Genomic DNA, 16,734 nt, shown 5'->3' with positions numbered 1-16,734 from the left:
ATTAATGCCCTAGCTGAGGTGGGGGGTAAAAACAGAAGAAAGACCAGTGGAGTAGATGAAAGGGAATGAAGGGGGGAGGGAGGTGGCTGGGATAAGGACAGCACAATGTAATGAATCTGACCTGACTTTCCTATGTACTTATGTGAATGTACCACAGTGAATCTCATCATCATGTATATCCACAAGATACTAATTAAAAAAAAAAAACAAAACTATAAGCACATGGCAGAAAAATCAGTAAAGGGAAGGGAATAAGGAGAGAGAAAAGGGAGGGACTAGGACTGAATTAAAACAAATTATATTCCATGATTTTATAATTGTATCAAAATGAATACTAATGTTTTATGTAACTAAAAAGAACCATCAGGAAAACTTAGATTTTCTAAGATGCTTGAGAGCTTTGTCTCCCAGCAGCCTCAGAAGGAGTCCAACATAGAAGGGTGTGGCATTTAAAGCACTGAACTCCCTTAACATTCATGATTGCTTTAAAATGGAAATGTAAAAAATATGAGCATTGTGTTGTCAGAAACACCACTAGTTTGGCCTGAAATGAAGAGAGACATTACAAGATGAAAAGGCTTTTGTAACCTCAGTATTCTGTTGACTGAACCCAAGCTCAGAACACTATATAACTTTAGTATATTGCCCGTTTCAAATTAATTATGATTCAGAGAATGGAAGGGGCAAGAATGTCATGCCAAGTACCATGGGTATTTCTGAGCAGGATTAAATAGTAGTCCTAATCAAGGAACTTCCAAAATTTCTCTGACTGGATTTCAGAATTGTTATGGACTAGTGATCCCTTTTTACCTCTTGTTTTCTTGCTTTTTGAACAAGAATATCTAGAGTGATTGTCTTGTGCTTGCTGCACTTGTGTGCATTGGATATTTGTGTTGTAGTTAACCTTTCTCTTTAGTTCATAGGTCTTCTGATTATGAAGAACTATATATATATTTTAGGAGTTGTCCTAAAATACCTATACCAGGATATGATTTATGAATTTCAAGTTGACATTGTAATATGATAAGAAATCCTTCTGTTCACTTTTTTTTTTTTTTTTTTTTTGGTTAGGCCATGAATGAATGTATTTTTGGCTAGAGGACAAACTGGTGATTTTAAATCTGTGCATATATATATATTTTTTTTAATACTGGGGCACTTTATGACTAAACAACATCCCCAGTCGTTTTTACTTACTTATTTTTAAATTTTGAGACAGGGTCTCACTAAATTTCTAGGATCTTGCTAAATTGCTGAGGCTGACCTCAAACTTGAGATTCTCCAGCTTCAGCCTCTGGAGTCACTGGGATTACACGTTTGCACCACCATGCCTCACAAACTTGTGCACAATTTTTTGATAACTCCTCCACTAAAAAGGTAGCCAGCTCCTCTGTCCTTGAATATGAACTGTACTTAGTGAATCTAAAGAGTAACATGTGGTGGAAGTGACAGTGTTTGCCTTCTGAGACGGTATCATTATGGCTTCTTTCTTGCTTTGCCATGGATTATTCATTTTGGGGAAACCAGTCACTGTCTCATAAGGATGCTCAGCAGTACTGTAGAGACATATATAATGAATAGGTGAATCTTGCCAAAAAACTTCAAGGATCTGAAGCTTCTACCCAATAGCCATGTGAACAAACCTTTTTGGGAAGTCAATTCTCAAGCACCAAACCTTCAGAAACTGCACCTCCAATGACATCCTAACTGCAATTTCAGAAGAGATTTTCAGTCAGAGATACATCCCAAAACAATCTTTGCCTCATTCCTGGTCCTTAGAAAATATGTGAGATAATAAGTATTTACTGAAGTTTTATACTGCCAACTTTTGGAGTAATGTATAGTAAAAGATAACTTACAAGTTGGTGGAGTACATATTATTAATAAAAGGTGTTTGCAGAAAAGAATACTCTTAATTTGTAGGCAACTCATATTTGCCTTTTCTGTTATAGGTTATCCAAACTTTAACTGTGGTTTGTCACAGGTGTGATTTATATAGTTAAAAGATAGAAGCCATGGTAAATGACTTCTCTTCCACTATGTTAGAGTGAAACTGCTCTGGGCACAGATGTTGTTCTTTAATGTTTGATTGCATACATAATGTGTGCTTCCAAATATTTTCTCAGGTAATTGTGACTATTCCTTTGTCTCCACTTTCCTTAGAACTCTGTTCATGCTGATGATTGAAGTGTTGTTAGTAATAGAAAGGTTGGAAGAATTGGTAGAGTCTTATCTCTTATTTTCAAAACCTGCATACCCAGGAGCTATGATTTTTTTTTTTATAGCTTTTTAAAGACTAGTCAGAGTCTTTCTTTCATTCATTAATTCATTAATTCATTAATTCATTCATTCTGTGATACAGGCTATTGAACCTGGGAGCATTTTACCACTGAGCTTTATCCCTAGCCCCTTTTATTTTTTATTTTGAGACAGGGTATCATTAAGTTACCTAGGCTTATCTTGAACTTACCATTCTCCTGCCTTAGCCTCCTGAGTCCGAAGTATTTGTGTTTTTAAAGTTTTAAATGACAAATATTATATGTATTTATGTTGTATAGTATGATGTTTGATACAAGTATACATAATTTATACATTGTTTTCTTAGATTTTTAGAGTAGTTTTCTTCAGTTTATTTTAATTTTATTAGTGTGTTATAATTATACATTAGTTCAATTTCTTGATTATATAGTTTAACATGTCTTAAAATTAAAAGAGCCAAAATCCATTATGTCTAATCATATTTTTACCTTAATATAATTTACAAATCTTAAAACATTTCAACAGGGAAATACTTGAAATTGGTAAAAAAGTCTTAATTATTCCATAAGAAATATAATCATTTGGAACTAAATCATCATGGATGAAACACTTTCTAGCTAAAATTTAGCATTGCTTGTGTCATTTTGATCTTTAATAAGAAGTTCGAACTAACAAAGTGCTGGACTTTACAAGTAGTTGTTACTTTAGGCCATGTTCTCATCACTAGCAATTATCTCTTTTAAATGGAAAGTCTAACAGAATCCTCTTTTCCCTCCCAGGGAATTGCTCCAAAGCTGGAATTTTCTACAACTTCAGTGATTACTGAATGTCTGATAAGTTCAAGGAAGTGCCGCACTCAGGTTAAAATTATTTTTTTAAGTATTGAATAATTTATTTGTTCATATTTATGGCTATTTACCATGCTTTATCCCACTTTTTGGCTGCAGTTCTTTTCACTTTCTTTTTTAATCTTTAGTTTAAAACAATTACCTAAAGTATTTAACAGTTTGGTTGCATCTTATTAAATGTGAGAATGAAAAGCTTGGTACATAGAGGGTGCCATGATGTTTTTGCCTTCTCTGATTTCACTTAATGGCTTTTTTTTTTTTTTTTTAAATGCAAGGTTCAGACTGCCAGAAAGATGTTGGATAAAGATGTGCTATAGAATATTAGATTGGAGACTTCTTATGCCTTTTATATGAAGTTCCAAGGATACCTTTTAGCAAGTGTGACAGAAGCTCTCACACTGGAATATGGGTGTTCAGTGCAGGTGGTTTTTTGAATGCCTTGTTCCCTAAGGGACTGTTACTCAGTTTGGTGGCCACACTGGTGCTTCAAGGAATGAATTCTTAGACATTCTGTTTGTGAAAACTGCCTTTGATAAGCTAAAATATCCATTCTGGTCTAACTTCTGACTGAGTCAGAGGGTGGTCTGGTGATGGACATACCACCTGTATCTAGGCAACCACTTGTACTTGCATTATGACTAGGTAACAATGACATCTGTGATGAAGGGCCAGTAATACATAAAGCCCAGAGGATTCAGCAAGTTAGGACTGGGCTATCATGGAGGAGTAGGATGTTCATTTACTGTAGTACAAGTTTTTGAGTAAAGTTTGCTGAGAATGGTAACTGTCATCTAAGCCAAGAAAGGTAAAATATACTTATAGAATTGTTATTATTTAATTTTTTGAGAGTGGGGTCTCATCATGTTGCTTAGGCTTATCTCAGACTCCTGGACTCAAGCAGTCTTCACACCTTACCCTCTAAAGTAGCTGGGACTACAAGTGTGTATTTCCACACTGGGCTTCAGTTATAGATTTATTTTGTTTAGTAAGATATTTAGTATTTCAGAGTCACACTATAGTTACTTATCTCTTAACATGGAAGCTGAAATATATGTTAGATACTTAAAAATGTTTGCCAATCGCAGAGATGTTTTACTGACACACACACACACACACATACATATATATATATATGCTTTAGAAATAGATCTTTTGAGTTTGAGTTCTTCATAAAACTGCTCTAAAGATTAAGTTAGGGAATATATACAATTTTGTCTGGCATATAACATATCATATATATATTTTTTTTGTTTACTTGATTTTTTATTTGTTTTATTGCTGGGTATTGAACCCAAGGGCACTTTACCCCTCAGTCCTTATAATTTTTTTGTTTTGAGACAGGGCCTTTCTAAATTGCTGAGGTTCTCCATCTAATGGATGGGTAGGAAAGCCTTTTTTTATTTTTTTAACATTTTGTTTGAAGTGTATCATCCACACAGAAAAGTATAGACATTTTAAGTATATAGCTTGCTCACTGGAAGAGCCCTTTCTAAATGGGAAGCTCATGCCCATTAGTAGTTTCTTTCCACCAAATAGCTCACATTTTTCATTGAAAATTATTGGCAATCTTCCTTTTTTTTTACTTGAAATTTCAATGTTTGGATTTTTGTTTTACAAATATGTGAGAGAATAGGCTTCAGTGTAAGACATTGTTTAAGAAAATATGCTTTAGGTCTATAGATGTAACTCAAGGGTAAGGCATGAAAATATGCTTCAGAAACAGATATTCTGAGTTTGTTCTTCATAAAACTTCCCTAAAGATTAAGTTAGGGAATATATGCAGTGTTCCTGGCATATAACATATCATTAATGAAGTTTGTTGCTAAGGCTACTTAAAAAAATAAGGAAGATATAGAAGGCAATAATTGAAATATAAAGCAGAGAATGCTGTCTAGTAGTCACAATAGAGTGTTCATTGTTACATTAAAATTCTGATGCTAATAGTCCTTGATCTTAAGATTTAAGAAGGTGATAATAAAGTAACTTCTTTTCACAAGTGAATATTAGTTACAGTTAACATTTTAATGGCCCTAAAGCAGGATTTTTAGTTTCTAGGATAAGACTAACACAAATTACATTGACTTTTGGGAGAAATGAAATAAACTTCATAAAATTATGTAGGTATACAAACACTTATAATGATCTTTATTCCTTTTGCAATTATGTTCAAATTGAATGTTTTGTCACCAATTTAATGGACCAAAAGTTAAGCATATTGTGAGTTTTTTCTTGGTTAAGAGTAGTTTTCTTCTCAGTTATTTTTTGTTTTACATACTGCAAAGTGAAAATTTATTAAATTTGTTATAATTAGATAATTATTTAATAATTAAAGTTATAATTAAATAAATGTAGTATCCTTATTAACATGTTGGGTTGGGGTTGTGGCTCAGTGGCAGAGTGCTTGCTTAGCATATGTGAAGGAACTGGGTTCAGTTCTCAGCACCGCATATAAATAAATAAAATTATGGTCCATTGACAACTTAAATTAAAAAAGGAAAACATTATTAGCTCGTTAATCTGTTATTTCATGCAAGTTTTGCAGTGTAGCAAGTCTCACTAACTTAGTGGCTTAATATGGTGATTGTTTTTCATGGTTCTTTGGATCTGATCTGCTGGGAAATTTTTTTGTCTCTATTGTTTGGGTAGGGCTGAATGACCTAGGATGACTTTACTCACATGTCTGGTAATTGGCAGATATTTGGGTTGAGGCAGGGCCTTTCATTTCTGGTAATGAGCTTGATTTCAGCTGAGGTCATGATGACTCTTACCATCTAACTCATTCATGTAAAGGCAGGAAGGTTCACAGGAGTAAGAGTGGACAACCACTCTTCATGTCTCCCCTTATACCAATTGTGCTAGTGACCCTTCCGGCCAAAGGAAGATACATGGCCAAACAAGGACATCATAGGAAGAAGAGCTATCTTAGGTGTAGATACAGGAAGGGAAATAAGTCAGTCATTTTGTAAAGAGTATAGCACAGCACTAATTTTAATTTTATTAGGCATGAACAGAGTGCATTAAGGAAGGATTAGGGTTAGACGGCATGCATTTTTGGTAGATACTGTGTAGTTTAAAACTTCCTCTAGTAGTTTGCAGTATTAAAAAACTTTAATGAAGAAAGAAGTTATGGTTATTGAAGATTTGGTATAATCAGAGTTGAGTAAGAAGGAGGTTTAAGCATTGCTAACAGGTATAATTATGAGGTCAGCTGGGCCTGGATACTAAAAATGTAATAAAGGACCACGGGAGAGAGGTCTAGGTACTGAGGAGGTTATGAGGGCAAGACTCAGTGAAAGAAGTAGGTTGAGGAAAAGAGCTTTAGGTGAGCAAGAGATTTTCACACTGGGGGATGCTTTGGGTCTGTATATTGATGAAATCCAAGATGCCATAGAAGATAAAGCTGAGAAACAGGAAATCTAATTCCAAGATCTTCCAAAGATTATTGAGTGAATGTTTTAGTAAATCTCAAAGATTCTTTTTACTGCTAGAATTCCTTTTTTCTGAGACAAGGTGATGTCATAGAGGTAGATGAAGGTACAGAGAAAAATTCTGAATATTCAAGGGTACTGAACAAAATGGGAGAAGGTCAAAGAATTTATCAAGAACTATAGAAGAAAGAAAGATGAAACCATTCGATGCAGCTGGTCTGTATGAAATTCATAACACTTATTTTTCTAATTAGAAGAATATATTTTCCTTCCAGTATGCTATTTTATTTTTTTAGTTAAACATTTTAAAAATAATTTATTTTATTTATTTATTTATTTATTTAATTATTTTGGTGCTGGGAATTGAACTAGGGGCACTCAACAACTGAACCACACTCCAGCCCCTTTTTTTTTAGAGACAGAGTCTTGTTCAGTTTCTTAGGACCTCACTAAGTAATCATCCTGATGATTACTGATGATCCAGGATGATTGAACTTGTAATTATCCTGTCTCAGCCTCCTGAGTTGCTGGGATCACAGGTGTGCTGCACCACACCTGGCCGTATTATCTGTTTTAGAAAGTTTATCCTTTTCCCTTCTATTCACATTAGTATTTTATTTACTTAGACACTCCTAGCAAATATGGAGGGCAATTGAGGAAGTACAGAAGGAGGTAGGATTTCTGGTTTTTACAAGTGATTAAAGTTAGGAAAACATTTGAAGATTCTCAGTTGTTCATTTTTTCTTATTAAAAAGCTTCTTATAACAGTAGATAATGCATGAAGATATCTGACATTACTTGTAATCCAACTATTAAGTCATTTATAAAGACAGAATCTTTTAAAATGAAATGTTTTTCTAATAACACAACAAAATTGTGTTGTCCAGACTAGTCTCAAATTCTTGAGTTCACTACAGGCACTTGCCACCAAGCCTGGCTGAAGTTTGCTTTATAACTTCAAAAAACTGACAACTTCCCAGTTTACAACAAGACAAACTGCTAGTTATTAAAGTTTATGATATGTTTTTATATATTTTTTACTTTTATAAAAATATAGAACTATAATTAAAATGGTATGGTTAACTGTCATTATCTGTAAAATTATAGCTTGGAAGGGATCTTAAAATCATCTTTACCTTATATAACCAAAATAATACATTCCATTAAAATAGGTATAAAATTGTTCTTCAGGTTCATGTTGTGCATACTTATATGATTATAGGAGAATGAATGAAATGTATTTTTCCAGTTTTATTCTTAAGAATTTCATAATCAACTAATTGGATATGTATAGTTTTAGCATTATTAAACATAGTTTTCCTAAATTGTGTAGCCAGTATATTTAAATAGTTAAATATAAATGATACCAAATGTTTGCACTAATATTTTAGCATACTGAACAACTATTTTCTGGCTTTCTTTCTTGAATTTTTAAAATGATGAAATATTGGGCTTTAATTTTCATAAAGTTCTTCTTAGAATTTAGAAGGAAGTTCAATCAACTACTATATGAAGAGTTATGTTTGAGAATACTGACTTGACATCTCTCCAGGATTAGCACAAATAGGAAGGACTGATGATCCAGTTGACTTTGATAGATTTTTTGGGGTCTTAGTTAAAATACTTTAAAAGTTTTTCTACCTGTAGAATTTTAAAAATATATCTTCTGTCCAATTTAAATTTTATGTTTTGTTTTTAGGATAAATTTATTTACCATTCGGCTCCAGTTGAAAAATCACACGGCAGACTGCAAAATAGAACATCAAGATCACAAAAGAAAAAATCCAAGTCACCTGAGAGAAATAAATATTGCATTAACGCAAAAAGCTACGAACAGCCTACAATTTCTTCAAAATCACACTCTCCATCTCCCTACACAAAAAGACGCATGTGTGAGCTATCGGAAGACACCAGGCGGCGGCTGGCCCATTTAAATCTGGGGCCCTATGAATTCAAAAAAGAAACAGATAAACCTCCATTTGTGATTAGACATGTATGTGCTCTCTCAAGCATTTCCATTTGAAACTGATCAAATCTGTTGTGCCACTAAAATGTTTTTCTAAAATGTCTTTCAGTTTCTAGTTTATATTAATAATTCTTTCCTGAACTATTATTAGTCAGCAATCTAAAATGAAAAATTAACTTAATATAAAAGAACATGCTTTTTTCAGTCTTTAAACCTGACAGAGATCAAGCTGCATTATGAATGTCATGTTAAATCCTCTAAGTTCCCACTTCCTTCCTCCTTATACTATAGTGGGCAGTTTAATAACTCTACAAATTGAATTTGGTTGTCATCGACATTAACACCAAAATGACAGAGTATGATTTTAAAAGAGAACTAAATATTCTTTATGAAAAGTAAGACCTGCACCTACTCCGACTTTTAAAAAAAGCAGGTGTCCTTTGAAATTATGTCCTTTAAGAAAGCTTTGTATAATGAATCTCTGAAGCAAATCAGTGTTTGATGGGGATGCATAGGAAGGCCTATAGAAGTAAAGAGAGTTAACTTAAGGGCAGGATATACTAATCTTTCTCTACAGAAGCTTGCTTTTTATATGGCTGAAGTTTAGAACCTTGTGCCTATGGTAATAATCAATGACTTGGTTAAATTTAAGGATATAAATTGGAATATTCAATGAGGGACTATCAGAATCTTCATAGATTCCTGAATTTTTATAAAGTATTTTTATCTTAAAAGCAGTTCTTTACCAAAAGCTTTCAAATTAATAAAAAATACTAATTAATACCTTACTATACATAATTCTAAACCTAAAGATTTTTCTATAAAAGCAAAACAACATTTTGGATAGGTATAAAGTATTTTAAAGTCTCTATTTTTTCTAATTTCTAAAATGAGTTAATGCAATGTATAAATATATGCTTTTGGTGACCTAATAACTTTTTGAACATTCACCATCTGAAAGTTCAGATTTTTCTTTATTATACCTTTTATATGTGCCTTAAGCAACATTTTATTCCATCTTTATATTTCAACTATCAATTCTTTATTCTTTTAAACCAAAAATAGATTTTTAAATATAAAGATAAAATTTATACTGTAAAAGGTAATATTAAGGTTATTATGAGTATATTTATCTGATCTTTATAAATTTTGATTATATGCTCTGGTCACATTTTTTATTGTCATTTGAAAAATAATCCAATTGTTTTTTTTACAATTTACTATGGTAGTGTTTTTCTGTATGTTTGGTGGCAATTTTAGAATGACTTTAATTTTATGTCTGCCCACAATTATAAATTAATTTGAAAGAATGTGTTATATTCTAATATGAATAAATAACAGCATCTCAATTAAAGTACCTGTACAAAGGTAAACAAGTTTATGGGGATTAAACATAAAAAAAATAAGAGAAATGTCTGCTCATAAAATGTTTGTTTTATTATTACTATTCATGGCAGTGTTAAAAATGGAATTCTAATATGGCTTGGTATAGACTTTGAAATTTTTATTTAAATGGTTTTTCTCTCAAATTTTCTATGAACAGAAATACATTCTTCTAAGGCTACAGTTAGACAATTGCTTACATTATTGAATAGAAAACTGGATTTTTCCAAATGTGTGTATTAACAAGAATTACTTTTGCCTCTTTGACCATTCATTGTTTAAAAAACACTAGCAAATTGGTAACCAAACTTTAACTTGACATATGCATATGTAAAATGTTAACACTTTTAGGAAAGACTAATAGTTCATGGTATGAAAAACAGTCTTAGAAGAAGCTGATTTAAGCAATCAATTAGCTGTTTCCAACCGTCACAATTCTCCTAGAAGATTTATGCATTCTTTTTTTCATTTATGCATGTCTTTTTTCTATTGTGTTAAAATATACCTAATATAAAATTTATAATTTCAACTATTTTAAAGTGTTCTAGTCAGTGGTATTAAGGATATTCACAATGTTGTGCAATCATCTGGTTTCAGAACTTTTTCATCACTATAAATAGAAACCTTGTACTCATGAAGAATTCACTTTCCATTCATCCCTTACCCCAGCCTTGGAAACCCCCAGTCTGCTTTCTTTCTATGAATTTACCTATTCAATCATTCAATGTGCATGTACTCAAACAATATTGACTTTTTATATCTGATATTTTTATCTTAGCACAGTGCTTTTTGTGTTCATCTGTGTTACATGTATTCCTCTTGGTTCCTTTTTATGTGACTGAATAATATTCTGTTGAAGAATGTATGCCACATTTTGTTTTATCCATTCTCTGTTGATGGGCATTTGAGTTGATTTCACCTTTTGGTTATTGCTTCCATGAATCATTTGTGCACAAATTTTCCAGTATGTTCAATATCTCATGGTAGATTTGTATTTCGTACGGTAATTTTGTTCTTAACTTGTTGAGGAATTGGCACAGTGTTTTCCACAGTGGCTGTATCATTTTACATTCCTACCAGCAATGTGTTTCTCCACATTCTCTGGGTTTGTTTGTTTGTTTGTGTGTGTGTATTTTCTGTTTTTATTGTTTGTGTGTGTGTTTTTTTTTTTTTTTTTTTTTTTTTTTGGTGTTAAGGATCTAACCCAGGGCCACTTGCAAGCTAAGCCAACACTCTACCGCTACACTATACTTAAGCCCTGTTTCGTTTTTGTGGTTGCCATCTTAGTGTGTATGGTGTCTCACTGTGGTTTTGCTTTGCATTTCCCTTATGACTAAAGATGTTGAGCATCTTTTCACGTGTTCATATATCTTCTTTGGAGATATATCTACTCAAGCCTTTTGCTCATTTTCTGTTATACTTTGTTGTTGAGTTGTAGAATTCACAGTTGTTTTCTCTGAATCCATGGGTTGCTTTTCCAAGCCCTTTTTTTTTTTTTTTGATGCAAGAAAGTTTTTAATTTTTCTGAATAGGTATTTTTTTACACATTTTTATCATTCTATTTTTGGTTAAAAATGTGGTTGACAATTACTGTCTGTAAATTATAAAACCAAGTAGAAACAATTAATCTGTAAATTACACAGCCAAGTAGAAACAGTTTGAATTAAAAATGTATATGCTGCCGGGTGCAGTGGTGCATGCCTGTAATCCCAGTAGCTTGGAGGCTGAGGCAGGAGGAAAACGAGCTCAAAGCCAGCCTTAGCAATGGCAAGGTGCTAAGCAGCTCAGTGAGATCCTATCTCTAAATAAAATACAAAATAGGACTGGGGATGTGGCTCAGTGGTTCAGTGCCCCTGAGTTCAATCCCTGGTACTCCCAAAAAACAAAAATTATATATCCTAAGGAGATAAACAGCAAATGGATAAAATTGTTTTCTAAATAAAGTAGATTGGTCTTTTTTAAAACTTAGTAATGGAAAACAAGGCAGTGAGTTAGTGGACATTTTAAGTGCAAATCTGTTCAAATAAAGCCTCTCTCTCTATACATATACATATGTACAAATAAAATTTTCGAGAGTTTAATTTCAATTTGTTTAAAAACGTATAGCAAAACACTTGACTAACTTCTGGTGTGTGTACTCTAGTTGTTTTCCTGATATCATGAAATGGGAAGACTGGGAACGGTTAAGCTCTTTTCTTCTTTACATTGGAAGTCTTTCTTCCTTTAGGTTGATCCTCCAAGTCCCAGGACTGATGCTTTATTTGGATCCTCTGGTAGAGACTGTGAAAGAGATGGGTGGTCCAGGATGCACAATGGTAAGCTAGGAGTTCTTTCTCTTGATTAATTTAGTTGCCTGGGGTACAACTGAGCCTTTACCTTGGCTCAGTTCTGAATCTGTTACTGAAAACAGATTCTTTGCTGTATTTTTTTTTTTTTTTTGGGGTGCTGGGGATCGAACCCAGGGCCTTGTGCTTATAAGGCAAGCAAGCACTCTACCAACTGAGCTATCTCCCCAGCCCCTGTATTATTTTATAATGTGTTGACGTATGACTTTTTACAACTGGTAGAGCATCCATATTGGTACTCCCTAAAAATAATAGAATTTCTGTGTTACTATAAACCATGTCCTTCTTTGGGATTCAAAATGTTTTTAGCATTTAAAAAATTGTGACATCTTCTAATGAAAAATAACTTAGTTAATTTTGTTCTAGTCAACATTTTCTTTCTTTTTTTTTTTTTGGTGGTGCTGTGGTGCTGGGGATTGAACACAGGGCCTTGTGCTTGACAGGCAAGCACTCTATCAACTGAGCTATATCCCCAACCCCTAATCAACATTTTCTAAACTTATTTGACTATGGAACACTTTTCTCTCCCTATCATGAGTTAAACAGAACTAGACAAGTTGGAAACAGCCTAGTGGGAAGATCAGGGTTATGGGTTTTGAACCTGTATTTAGATATTTGAATATTTGTTCTACCGCTTATAAACTTGGCATTCTTGAAAAAGTAATTTTAACTCTTTTGATAATCAATATATTATATAAAGAAGGAAGGGAACTTGGGAAATGCTGCTGTGCTAAATGCCTTGCATGTAAATATAGGCATCAGCTTTCAATACAACTATAATAATTCATATTTCTAAGAAGATGAAATTGTGCAGTTTTGAGTTACATTTTTCTGATTTCTAATGATGTTGAACATTTTTTTCATATTTTTTGGCCATTTATATTTCTTTTGAGATCTTTTATCCATTTCATGATTATTTGGTTGGTCTTTCCCTTTTTTGGTACTAAGTTTTTTGAGTTCTTTCTATGTTCTGTACATCAGTCCCTTCATGGAAGAGTAGCTGGCAAAGCATTTATCTCATTCTGTAGCCTCCCTCTTCACATTCTTGTTTCCTTTGAGGTGGAGAAGCTTTTTAATTTGATGCTGTCCCATTTATTGAACCTTAGTTTTACTCCTTGAGCATTAGGGGGCTTGTTAAGGAAGTCCATGCCTGCACCACTATGTTGGAGTGTTAACTCTGTTTTCTATAATATCTTTTAGGTTTAATTTATAAGAATGTTTTAAAATCTTTTGCCCCAGGCCTTAAAGTTAGGTAGCTTTTTCCTTAAGTTCAATATAAAGATGATTTTTATGAAGAAGTATAATTAGCACTGTATTATGAGGGATATTTGACTATTACTATCTGGAGACAGTGGCTAGTTAATTCATTCAAGTATTTACTAGCAGCCTTTAAGGTTAATTTACTGCTTACAGGAAGCAGTGACTCATGTCTATAATTCCAGCAACTCAGGAGGTTGAGGCAGGAGAATTGCAAATTTTGAGGCCAGCCTGTGTGATTCAGTAAGGCCCTTAGCAACTTAGTGAGACCCTGTCTCAAAATAAAGAAGTAAAAAGGACTGGGGATATAGCTCAGTGGTAAAGTGCCCCTGGGTTCAATCCCCAATACCAAAAATAAATAAATAAATAGATAAAGTTAATTTACTACTCACTGAGAAAGTAATAGAATAAAAATGAGAGTGAAAGAAAAGTAGTATCATAACATGCAGAGAGCTCTGACTTTCTGAACTAAAGTGTATAATCTTTTTTTTAATGACAAATGAGACATTCTTTTCTGAGAACCTGCAGTGTATGCATTTTTTTTGTTTGTTTGTTCTTTAGCACTAACAGGAAATAAATGTGGTAATCAATAAATCTTTTATATCCAGAATAGCAGATTATGTGAAATTAGAAGCAGATGTTACACTGTTTCCCTTCTTGGAAGGAACTTATGGACTTGGAAAATGGTTTATGAACACACCAATGGAAAGTAACTTCAAAACAGAATGTTTCTTTGGAAGAATTTTTTTTGGAGCACTTAAGTTCTTGACTATTATATATTTGCCAGCAAAACTGTTGGAAGTTTCTAATAACTTTTAACTAAAGCAGCCAGCTGCGTATATAGAGGTATGATTAGAGAGGTCACTGATGAGTTCCTTTTTTTTTTTTTTTTCTTTTAGTTTTCATTTTGTAATCATAGAAAAGTAGAAGTAATTCAAAGAATTCCTACATACTTTTCACACATAGTAATACTTGCTTTCCTTGCCCTTTCTCTTTTTTCTTTTTCTCCTCCTCCCTCATCAATATGTGTCTATATACAATTCTTTTTGATAGGACATGAGGTTGGACTCATTTGTATCCCCTAATAATTTGCATGTTGAAGCCCTAACACCCAAAGTCATGGTATTCAGAAACTGAGCCTTTGGAAGGTGATTAGATCTAGGTGAGATGATGAGCGTGGTACCCTCATGATGAGATTAGTGTACTTAGAAGAAAAGACCAGGGATATTATTTTTTCTCTCTGAATGCCCTGTGAGGACTCAGCAAGAAGCAACCATCCACCAGCCAGGAAGAGTCCTTGCAACAGAGCCTGATCATGTTGGCACTTTAATCTCCAACTTCCAGCCTCTTGAACTGTGAGAGATAAATTTCTATTGTTTAAGTCACCCAATCTGGTGTTTTGTTATGGCAACCTGAGCAGATTAATACAGACATTAGCTTCTGTGATGCAATTACCAAAAGGAAGAAAATAACAGTGATATAATGATATTAATTTGTCCATCAACCTAAAACTAGATTTTATCAGTTGTCCTGTATTTTCATAGCAAAAGAAGTCCCATGGCCACATTCTGCTGTCATGTCTCTTTAATTTTCTTTACTATGGATCAATTCTTTAGTCTTCCTTTGTGTTTAATGATAGTGATAATTTTGAAGAACATGGGCCAATTACTTTGTAGGATGTACTTCAATTTGGTTTGTTTGAAATTTTTCCTCATGGTTAGATTTCAGTTATTTATTTTTCCCCAGAATGTAGTAAAAGTGATATGTCATTCTCATTGCATTGAATCAGGGAAGTATGTGGTATTGCTTTGTTCCTGGTGGTGTAAATTTTGCTCACTAGATTTTGATGGTTCTGCTGTGTTTTCAGCATAAAAGTGCTATTTCTTTTCTTTGTAATTATGGAGAGATACTTTGAAGACTAGGCAATATCCTTTTATACCTCTATATTAACCTCTATATTCACCTCTTTTGATGATTGTTGCCTGAAAACAATAATTTTTAAAAAAAATTCCATTCCTCTGTGCATATTTGTTTTGTATTGTGAAGAGTTTTCCTTTCTAGTTTCTCTTATTTTAGTTCTTATATTTTTTGACTACTTTTTTTTTTGGTCCTGGGTATGGCAGCTGAGCAATTTCTGTCTTGAATTCTTCTCAACTGTTTAAATACATGTGGGAATTTCTTAAGATCAGATCTTGTAAACATAGTGAGTTTTCACTTATGATTTTACTCTAAAAGAATTTCTCTTTGCCAGATGCTAATGGTGCATGCCTATAATCCTATTGGTTTGGGAGTTTGAGGCAGGAGGATTCCAAGTTCAAAACCAGCCTCAGTAACTTAATGAGACCCTAACAACTTAACAAGACCCTGTCTCAAAATAAAAACTAAAAAGGGCTGGGCATGTGACTCAGTAGTTGAACCTGGGTTAAACCCTGGGTTAAATCTGGGTTTAATCCCTGGTACCAAAAAAATTCTTCCTGAACAATTTCTTGCCAAATTGTCTTATTTAATAATTCTTCAGTTTTCATAGGATGCTATTCTCATGGACAGTGATCCATTGAATCCTCATAATAATCATCTGAAGATGTATTTAATTAAATATAACCAAGAAAACTTAGAGGACTAGAGAAGTTAAGTGACTTGTTGAAGAGTTACAAAATGAGCATGCTGTCTAGACTAGGTCTTCTAACCCAAGTTCCTTCCTATTTCAACAGTATTCTAATCCTTTTCTCTACTTTTATAAAATACATTGTCTCTATCTGGAATTGTTATGGTACATATTCTTTTCTTTGGCAGGGTAGAGGAGGAACTGGGGATTGAACTCAGAGGCACTCAGCCGCTGAACCACATCCCCAACCCCATTTCGTATTTTATTTAGAGACAGGGTCTCACTGAGTTGCTTAATGCCTTGCTTTTGCTGGGGCTGGCTTTGAACTCATGATCCTCCTGCCTCAGCCTTCCGAGCCACTGGGATTACATGCGTGTGCCACCGCACCCAGATGTTATGGTACATATGGACTTGTAATTTTTATAGTCCTTTTGATGAAACTCAGTGTCTCTTGTAATGCAAGAATGTTTGGTTTAGAAGTTTCATCCTTTCACTTTTGTATTTGAAGCAAGGGCATCATCCTGCCCTCTTTTTTTTTTTTGCTTAGGAATTTAAGATGTGAGTCTCAAGGAGAGGAGTCTTTAGGATTCTTTAATAGAGTTTTATTTCTAATGTGATTGTAATCCTTTGCAAACTGGCACTA

General features: G+C 33.4%; 1 protein-coding gene across 2 annotated transcripts in view; it reads left to right on the top strand.

Moving 5' to 3' along the window:
- The window catches only part of SPATA6 (spermatogenesis associated 6), a 129,338-nt gene that overhangs the window by 47,131 nt on the left and 65,473 nt on the right, over window positions 1–16,734 (top strand). For both annotated transcript variants that reach the window (XM_079131065.1, XM_079131064.1), the window contains exons 6-8: window positions 3,039–3,119; window positions 8,235–8,528; window positions 12,112–12,199. In XM_079131065.1, the coding sequence (XP_078987191.1) occupies window positions 3,039–3,119; window positions 8,235–8,528; window positions 12,112–12,199 (463 nt within the window). The remainder of the gene's footprint in view (window positions 1–3,038; window positions 3,120–8,234; window positions 8,529–12,111; window positions 12,200–16,734) is intronic.

This window comes from Sciurus vulgaris (genome assembly GCF_902686455.1).
Source record: "Sciurus vulgaris genome assembly, chromosome: 1".
NCBI lineage: Eukaryota > Metazoa > Chordata > Mammalia > Rodentia > Sciuridae > Sciurus > Sciurus vulgaris.
This window is presented reverse-complemented; position numbering and strand designations above follow the sequence as displayed.